The following is a 9136-nucleotide window of genomic DNA, read 5'->3' on the forward strand; positions in this document are numbered from 1 at the left end:
TTTTTGGATCCAGAACATTTGGGTTGGGCTCTGCCTCAATGATGCATGAGTAAACCGAAACTGTAAGAGCACAGTGTTCCACCTCCACTGCAGGATTTGGTTTACAAAGTACCTTACATCAAAGAATGCGAGTGTTCCTAACAGGAATTCAGGAGTGTGTCTGTCCTTGTCTCCCAAACTGAAGATGGCTCTGCATGTCACAGAGCTTCTTCTCTGAGAATCCCACTGCCTCCCTTTAGCTTGGTTATCTCCCACTGGCCTCCACCACATAGTTTCAGCTGGACATCATGGTACTGTGAGAACCAGAGGGACAGACAGAGTTCATTTCCTTAATAGATTAGGACGATTTGAAAACAAGACGTTCAAATGTAAGGACAATTGACATATTGAAACCAAATAATCTGACACGGACAGACCAGAAAGCATTCAATAGCAATACTTTGAATACACATCATAAATACAAGTTTTCAAATTAATTCCTATTACTTCCTCTGAGTCTAATTTAGTAGTTTTTTCTTGTCAAAGTGTCTCATTAAATAATTTGTTGAATGCTGTACAGATTGTAAACACCCGAGGGGAAGTTTGTAATTTATGATATTTGGCTATATACATCATTTGATATAGATCATTTTAGGTCATTCTTTGGTAGTTTCCATATTTCTTTTATTCTCCAAATTGCTTGGTGTAAAATAGACCAAGGAGAGGCAAAGCCACGTTTTAATCTTTGTGTTTAGGCTGGATGTGTAATTTAGGATGTGTGTGTGTATGTGTATGTGTGTGTGTGTGTGTATGTGTATGTGTATGTGTATGTGTATGTGTATGTGTATGTGTGTGTGTGTGTGCGTGCGTGCGTGTGTGTGTGTGTCCAGTGTACCTTCTCCAGGCTGCTGCGGTGCCCCAGACTGATCAGAGTCATGCCGAGCTGTTTACAAGTGCGGTACAGCTGAGCCTCTGCCTCCTCCGTCAGAGCACTGGTGGCCTCATCCAGCACTGAGAGAAGAGATTTTTTAATAACAATGTAAATATGAGTTATTACTTGGTCTGGGTCACCCCTAACAGTTGGCATAATAATAACATACAAACTGGGCTGAAACTGTCTTGATCCCTCAGGTGCTTGCATGACATAAACCGAGAAGAACACACCTGCGTATTTTGGCTGCAGGTAGAAGAGTCGTGCAAAGCAAAGACGCTGCATTTCCCCCGGAGACAGACTATCATACCTGCAGAGAGAAACTAGTTCAGACCTGCATCACCTTATCGAATGTTTGGAGAAGTAATACATACATCTATTGCTTGGCTTTGTCAGTTTTTCCCCTCTCTTACCAGTTCCAGTCCACCTGTGCATCGAGCCCGCCGGTCCGCTCCAGGAGACTAGACTGGAGCACAGATAGAAGTTTAAATCAGGATTAATGGATGTTTCATTCAAATGTAAAAGCATTTTAACCAATTCAGCAAATACTTAGTCTTTCAGAGGCTGTAGTGGAGGAAGACTGATCCATAGTTAGGCACATTTTGAAGTTGTATGCTAAGAGGTTACAGGATGATACTGTGGGATGAACTTACCACTCCAGCAAGTTCCAAGAATTGTATGATTCTGTCATCATCCACTGACCCTAAACAAAAAAATTCACTTTATGAATATCTCTCCATATAACTCAGTGTAATTCCAAGACTCAAGTTTAGAATAATACAAAGATAAATGTATTATTATTATTTTTGTATTAAAGAGCTGCTTTGATCAAACACCCTTTTTCTATCGGGAAACATTTGATATTAAACAATTAAGTTATATAGCCTTTAAATGTTAAATGTTGAACAGGTACATTTACAGTTAAGTGAGAGTGAAAACTGATACCTGATGCAGGGTAAATATCTTTCAACGGGTAGATCACCTGTTGGAGAAAATTTAGTTAATTTTTGGTAAATTTGTATGTACATTAATTGTCCAACACGTTGCAGGCTCAATAGAGACACAACACAGAAGAGGAGACAGCTACCTGTTCCCGCAGCGTGCCATCGGTGAGGTACGGTTTCTGCGGCAGGAAGAGGGTTCCTCTGGGCCCGAAACACGTGGTCATCTGGACAAAACCTGAGGGGAGAGGACGCAGGTGTCATGAGGCTACTAATGTTGGCTGAATCATTTGACTAATGGGGCTGCGGTGGAGAGGTCGATGGTCGTCCTCCAAGCGGAGCGTAACCCCAAAGTTCTCACGATGGCATGGTGTGTGAGTTTGTGTGTGAATGCCTCTGAATGTGAATGTGTAAATGCCGAGTTGTGTTTGTAAACAGGTTTTTGAGAACTTAAAAAGCTTCAAAATGCGCTAGATATGAAGTTAATTTACTATAATGTGCAATACTTAAAAAACAGCCTTGTCCCGCTGCTCTCTCACCGCTCTCTGCCTCCCAGAGTCGGTTGAGGACCCTCAGGAGTGACGTCTTCCCGGTGCCTGTGTTCCCCACCACCAGCAGGTTTGATCCCTGGCTGATTTTCAGACTTAGATCCTCCACCAGCAGCTGGTCCGAGAACGGAGATTTGTACGAAAGGTGGTCTAGGATGAAGGCGGTGTCCACGGGGCCTGCGTGGACGTTGAAGTCACTGTGTGGAGAAATGAATAAACGTTGAAAACCTTTGTTCCAAACATTCATTTTGTGATCTTATTTGCTTTTCTAAAATCTAATCTGAGCCATGTGTCTCTTAACATGTTCCTGTAGTCTTTAACTGTTCTTTATGGCAGCAGAGATTCAAGTAAAAGTGCTCCCACAAACCTGTCAAAGTCGTAGCTCTCCCCTGACGCCGGGTCATAGTCACACTGCGTGCGAAGTATGTCATCCATCACCTCCCTCAGCTCCCCAATCCTGACACACACACACACACACACACAGGTTCAGTGATGGAAAGGTGGATGGCATGCACAAACAGGAAGTGAAGGTATGCAGTGTGCTACCTGTGGGTGTATGCAGCCACGTCTGTCAGAGTGGTGGACAGGTCTATTAGCTGCGTGAAGCCATTTATCAGGTAGATGCACACAAAGGCGTTCTGAATATGGACAAGGAGAGGGAGAACCGGAGCAGAGAGTAAATAAGAGACACCATTATTTAAAGAGGAGCGTTCGGACAAGGAACAATGAGGACGACAGCATGAAAAGGAGACTTTAATACCGGCTCATGATAACACTTTAATGTCATTGCTTACATGTTCTTGAGACAGTTTGGAGCTACAATATATCTTTTATCATTTAGAAGTGAAATCTATGTTTATCAACAGGCATTCAAGCTGTGACTGTTTTATCAGGAGAAAGCTTTTGCTGCCACCTTGTGGTTAAATTACACCATGTTTGTTAGCTTTTTGCTATTTATTGGCTATTATTTGATGGCAAACCTTTCACACACTGTCACCTCTCAACTACATTTAAAAGTAAAAGGAGCATATGTATACTATTTCAATATTTCATTTTATAAACATTTTCTATATACAAAAGTTATATGTAACTTTTTTAAATGTTGAAACTAGTGTACTCTTTTTTTTTTCTTATTGTCTACCCCTCATTTTATTTATGTCCCTGAGGACAAATTAAGACTGATTAATAACGTTGATTAAAACTGGGAGCGAAATTCACACACCTGCTGACCGCATGAAAATAAAAACATGATTTTTTATATGTGTGTGAACAAAGTAACTTTTCTTAAGAACTGCAGGTTCTGAGAAGGGACACAATAAATAAAAGCACATGCTTACCTTACTGATGAGTGCGCTGAGCTCTCCAGGAGTGAGACCGTCATAGAGGCCGGTGAAGATGGGAATGGCGATTATGATGTAGCTGAGGAAACCTCCGAGGTAGTCGAAGGTGTTTACCCCGACTGAGAGGAGAGGTCCGAGGTTAACACGTTTAATCACAGCAATGAATGAAAGATATGAGTCAGTGAGAGAGTGGTCATGTGTGAGGTGTTCTTACTATAAAGCCAGAGCTCCTTGTTTATTAAACTCTTCTGAGTTTCTAGCAGAGCCTGCAGTCTGCGGTCTGTCCTCATGTGCTCCACTTTACCCGCTCTAAAAACACAGACCGCAGCTTTGTTCCCAACCTGCTTTGACTCAGTGATTTGATTATTATGAATGTTTCAGATAGTGTCAGATAATGTCGTTTTTTTATATTAATCACAGGAAAGTACAACAAGAGTTTAGTTTATATGCAGGTTATACAATATACTGATACTAAAAGTTCCAGAAATGTCTGCATTTTCATTTTTAGGAACGCAATTCAGACATTAGATATTCAAAAGACAGTTAGAACAAATGAGAAAAAAGGTTGGTATACAAGTCATGTGTTTAAGCCTCACCTGTAAAACGCTGCAGACTCTGCATTGACACGGATCTGCATGTGTTTGAACCTGAAAACACAACAAACGTATCTTAAGCAACACAATTTAAGTCTAAACACATTCGCCCGTCAACAGAAAAACATATTATAACCTCAGCCAGGGAGTAATGTTTCTGATTTATTTTTTGGTCCATTTCTCTGTCTATCAGCAGGATTACAGACAAAGAAACTACAGGACTGATGTTTATGAAACTTAGTAGTAAGGTGGAGATGGGCTAGGGAAGAACACAATAACATTGAGCGGACTCAGAAATGATTTTGTACTTCTGTTAACATTGCAAGAGAGCGCCTGGCCTTGGTGTTTCACTTTCCAAATGCCCCTCGAGGTTTATCTTGGGACCACAATTCCTCTTTTGTAGCTGACGCATATCCTGTGTCATTTCCTGAGAGGCAAAAGCCACTGGGCCAGGATACTAAGATGCTTCCTCTCGACAAAGGACTGATTTCCAAAAGAAAATAACACCGAAAGGATTTGCATGAAACAGATCCCAAAACACCCGACCAACCACTTTTTTATTGACCGGGATAAATTGATTGTTTGTCCTTGTCTTACATATTGAGTGAACTCACCTGAAGTCCCCCTCCAGTTTTTCTTGCTCAAACAGAGTCGACACAATCGGCCCCATGAGGATTTTATTGGCAATGGTTCCAACCACAAAGTAGCCAAAGATACTCACAGGACCGATCCAGCCGGTGCTGCAAAGAAACGCCATTTTAGTTAGAAATTCCCTTTTGAAACACTAAGGTAAAACAGAGTTCATTATACAGAATTAAACACTCTAGGAAATCAAAGTTATAGTGTCATTTCGCTTCAGTTACAGTGGAAAATAGAGACTCACATTTGACAAACAGCAATAAAAAACCTTTTTAGGGACCATTTATATCAGTTTGTGTCTACTGTGTATGTAAAAGTGGCGTTTAACAACTTTATCAACCACCACTGTTGTCTCAATAACAACCAAATCATAATTTTCCGTTTCCACAGAGCCGACTACTAGTGACACATTTTGAAAGGTATCCAGACCATCAGGTAAATATCAAGAAATATAATCAAGTTTATTGACATCACCTCGTTACTTTTAGCGACCTCTGGACCAGTGCTAGCTAATTCCATTGGAAAAAAGGCGGCAACTTTGCACATCTGTCACACTGCTTTTCTATTTATTTTTTCATTATAAATATTTAAGGGAACCAGTTGAAATGCAGATGTGTTCATTATTACACAGCCATTACATTATACAATCAATGTTAACTTCACAATGATATGTTAAAGCAAAACAGATATCTATGCTACTTTAAAAGTTAATAAGAACAGCTAGACTTTCTCGATTCCTAACCATCCACACACAAAGAAAAGAGGGGATGTCTACACATGGTAAACAGCTCTGAAAAAAATTAAGAGACCACTGCAGCATTATCGGTTTCTCTGGTTTTACTATTATTGGTCAAATTTACATTTTTGTATTTTATTCTATGAACTACTGACAATATTTCTCTGTGTTGGAATTCAACAGACACTGGGATGGAATGGCTGTCATCCATGTAGAAATTGAGATTTAAGAAACATTTGGAGTGGTCTCGTAATTTTTTTCAGAGCTGTATAAAAAAAAGTACATGTGTCTATGATGAAGTGATATATGAATAGAGCACAATGTCTCTGAAGATTTTTAAACTACAGAGAAGTTGTTAAATATAATAAAGTGTGTGATACTCTACAGACACACCTAAGGAAGCAGTGGTAGGTGTAGTAGGTCAGTGTGAACGGTGACACAATCAATCGACTGGCCATGGTGCTCATCTGCTTACACAGCCGCTCTGCATCCTGACTGATCCGCTGGTCTCTGCAAGTACACAGAAAGAAACAGAAAATAATTCAATTGTACGAGAAAGTCTATAATTCTACTACTAAATATAATTCTATATTCTTTCCTCATTTTAAACCTTATTGTGATTTATTGATACATGTTGATGTTATGTCTTCATTCAATAAAACAGCGTTATATGAGACTACTCAAAGGAAAAAGCATCAGAGCTTACGGGTTGTCTATATCCTCTCGGAGGACATTGAGTGTGTAATAGACTCGGCCCTGGAAGTAGGACGTATGGAGGCTCTCAGTCAGCGTCCTCCTCCAGCTCAAATACATCAGGTTACAAATGTACTGGTCGACACTTTTCAACTGGGAGAGGGAGAGAGGAACAAAGAAGGGAGAGATTGTCAATAGGGAACACAGAGACAATAAACAGTAGTTTTAAAGCAATCTTCATGAGACTTACAAGTGTAAACTTCAAATGATTCCTTTTATTTCAGTAAGGCCTCATACCGCTGTTTCTTTTTAAAAGACATGTGGTCAAATAAACTCAATATTGTGATAGGTGTTCAAAATCCAAGTATGAAGTGTGTTAGGTTGTAAAATGAAAATGTCAGACTGACCTGACCTTATAAATGTTCCATTACCTATGATAACAGCAATCCAAAACCAAACAGGATGTCATAGAATACAAATATGGGAAACAATGGACCTGACTATGTATTTAGATTCAGCAGCACACATGTAATCCAAGCAGATAATGTGAAGTATTGCAAACATAGGATTTTTTCCTAATTATGATGAAAGTAATTTTGAACTATAAATTAAAGTCCTTAATATAAGTAATCGTGTGGCACTGCTCTGCACAATAACAAGTTCCTGGAATAAGGTGTAATATCCAGCGAGTAAATAAAGCCATGCTCCTTCTTTAATAGCTTATTAATTTGGTTTTCTGGATCTTCATGAAATATTACAAATCCTAACATTGATACAGGCAATGCTTTGGTTATATTAATATAATCTAATGTGACCCATGCTTAAATGAATCACCCTGCACAGCAAAAGTGTAAGCAGGAGGAACAGAGAGTTGAACTCTTTTTTAACTTTGTTGGTTACAACTTATATCAGTCTGTAGGTCAACTGCTTGGATGGCCTTCAGCTCTCATCTTACTGTGGAGTTGATCACGATGAGCATCAAGGCGGTGCCCACCAGACTCTTGAAGCCGGAGTTATCTTTGTCTGCGAGCACATTGTAGAAGCGGCTGGGGAGGACTCCCACCTGGTAAATGATCAGCTGCTCTGAAGCAGAAAAATACGTGTTAGCACATTGTTAGGACAACAGTCTCATTTAACAACATAAGACAATTGGGCAACCTTTAAACCGAACTTTGAGCTTAAAAAACACAGTACGCATTCTGGTGTTATCTGGAGTGTAATTTTACAATGCCACAAAAGGCATTGTCTCACACACAGGGAATGTGTCTCGTGATGAGGCTTCATGTAACAGGCATTTCATTTCATTTGATAGCTTGCTTCATCTGATTGTGACAATGTATTTCCCCTTTTTGTTACCGTACTTCTGTTGCACAAATACATATGAGACTCCAGCAGTTACCTGTCAGAGTGACAGCGAGCAGCGTGGCAAACATGAGAGCGCTTTGACTGGTCCATGATGGGAACAGGACCCTCTGGATGCTGCAGAACCTCTGAACAAATGTCCAGTCCAATTTCAGTCTGAAGGACAGCAAACAAGAAATACATTTGTTTTAGAAAATGGCAATATCTGGATTTAATGAAGTTGCATCCTGTGGTCACATGCTTAAACTATGACACTTTTGTTATGGTGAAATTCTTGCATTACTTTGCATCTTTCACTTTGAACATTTAAACAAAAATCAAGTGTTGTATTATAAGGTGTATTTTTGAGTTTCTTCAGTTTTCTGTGTCATTTGAATGATTCCATGTAAGGTACAATTACTACACAAAGTGAAACTGTGTCTCAGTCTTACCTTTTTGCCCCTCTGCCGTTTGACTTTTCTGAACGAGGCATCTGCACAGGCGGCAGATGTTTAAGTTAACTTGTTTTTCAAGACACAAAGTCATAGAAGTTTCTATGAATTGATTAACAACTGTTAACTAGCAGGTCAAGGTAACTTCCCTAACCGATGTCTAACCTTAAAGCAGCCAAACCGGTTAGCTAACAGCTAACACGTTCTAGCGAGGGGAATACTGAACAAAGACCCTCAAAACTATTAAAAACAACTTTGCTTTGTATGCCTTGTCATTGCTTTTAATTGAGTTAAATGTTACCCAACTTCAGCATCGTCGAATCGACCTGCCATTAAACTCTGCGCAGAAGGTTTTTGTTTTGGTAGGTAAAGTAAAAGCCCGGACTTCCGCAGTAATGTACTCAGGTTTTCAAAATAAAAGCTTCACTAGCTTTTTATGCCAGGTCGAGAGAGAAAAAAACAAAAATATCATTCTTGCCAATCCACTGAAATCTAAATTAACTTCTTGGCGAAAATACGTGTTTACAGGTCTTAGTTACATTCATTAATGCATGAAAAACCGCCAAAATATCGGTCCCCTTGAGGAATTACTCTCAAGAAATGATGGTTGCCTATATTAGTGGTAGAAGAGGTTGACTAGGCCACACAGAGTTTTTTTTGTTATTTAATGTAACAATACTATGGATTAAAATACTTTGTTACAAGTACAAGTCCTGAATTTAAAAGGTTAGCTATATAAAAGTAAAAAAAAAGAAAAAGGATTAGCATCAAAATGTACTAAAAAGACAAGATATAGAAAAATAGCAAACAATATCAGGTGTTACATATACCTAATACTAATGTAACACCTCGGACGTTACACTAATGTCACTCCTGTAGCTCAAATAAATGGAGTAGAGTTACAAAGTACAATAGTTCTCTTTAAAATAAAGTGGAGTACACA

At 39.3% G+C, this 9136-nt stretch overlaps 1 protein-coding gene across 2 annotated transcripts; it reads right to left on the reverse strand.

The window, feature by feature from the left end:
• Nucleotides 1-29: 29 nt before the first annotated feature.
• Nucleotides 30-8517, reverse strand: abcd4 (ATP-binding cassette, sub-family D (ALD), member 4). Of its 2 annotated transcripts, none has more exons than XM_034143003.1 (20): nucleotides 8500-8517; nucleotides 8194-8234; nucleotides 7800-7918; nucleotides 7356-7483; nucleotides 6414-6553; nucleotides 6101-6217; nucleotides 4947-5072; nucleotides 4336-4386; nucleotides 3954-4048; nucleotides 3737-3858; nucleotides 2946-3037; nucleotides 2767-2856; nucleotides 2391-2596; nucleotides 1998-2089; nucleotides 1856-1892; nucleotides 1564-1613; nucleotides 1324-1376; nucleotides 1144-1220; nucleotides 875-990; nucleotides 30-293 (listed from the first exon to the last, which is right to left on the reverse strand). In XM_034143003.1, the coding sequence occupies exons 2-20, from the start codon at nucleotides 8232-8234 to the stop codon at nucleotides 198-200; spliced, it is 1848 nt and encodes a 615-aa protein (XP_033998894.1). In that variant the 5' UTR covers nucleotides 8500-8517; the 3' UTR covers nucleotides 30-197. The 2 variants fall into 2 exon arrangements, with proteins under 2 accessions (XP_033998894.1, XP_033998895.1); XM_034143004.1 differs by having other exon boundaries at nucleotides 8495-8513.
• Between the last annotated feature and the right edge of the window lie 619 nt (nucleotides 8518-9136).

This window comes from Trematomus bernacchii, unplaced genomic scaffold, assembly GCF_902827165.1.
Source record: "Trematomus bernacchii unplaced genomic scaffold, fTreBer1.1, whole genome shotgun sequence".
NCBI classification, from domain to species: Eukaryota; Metazoa; Chordata; class Actinopteri; order Perciformes; family Nototheniidae; genus Trematomus; species Trematomus bernacchii.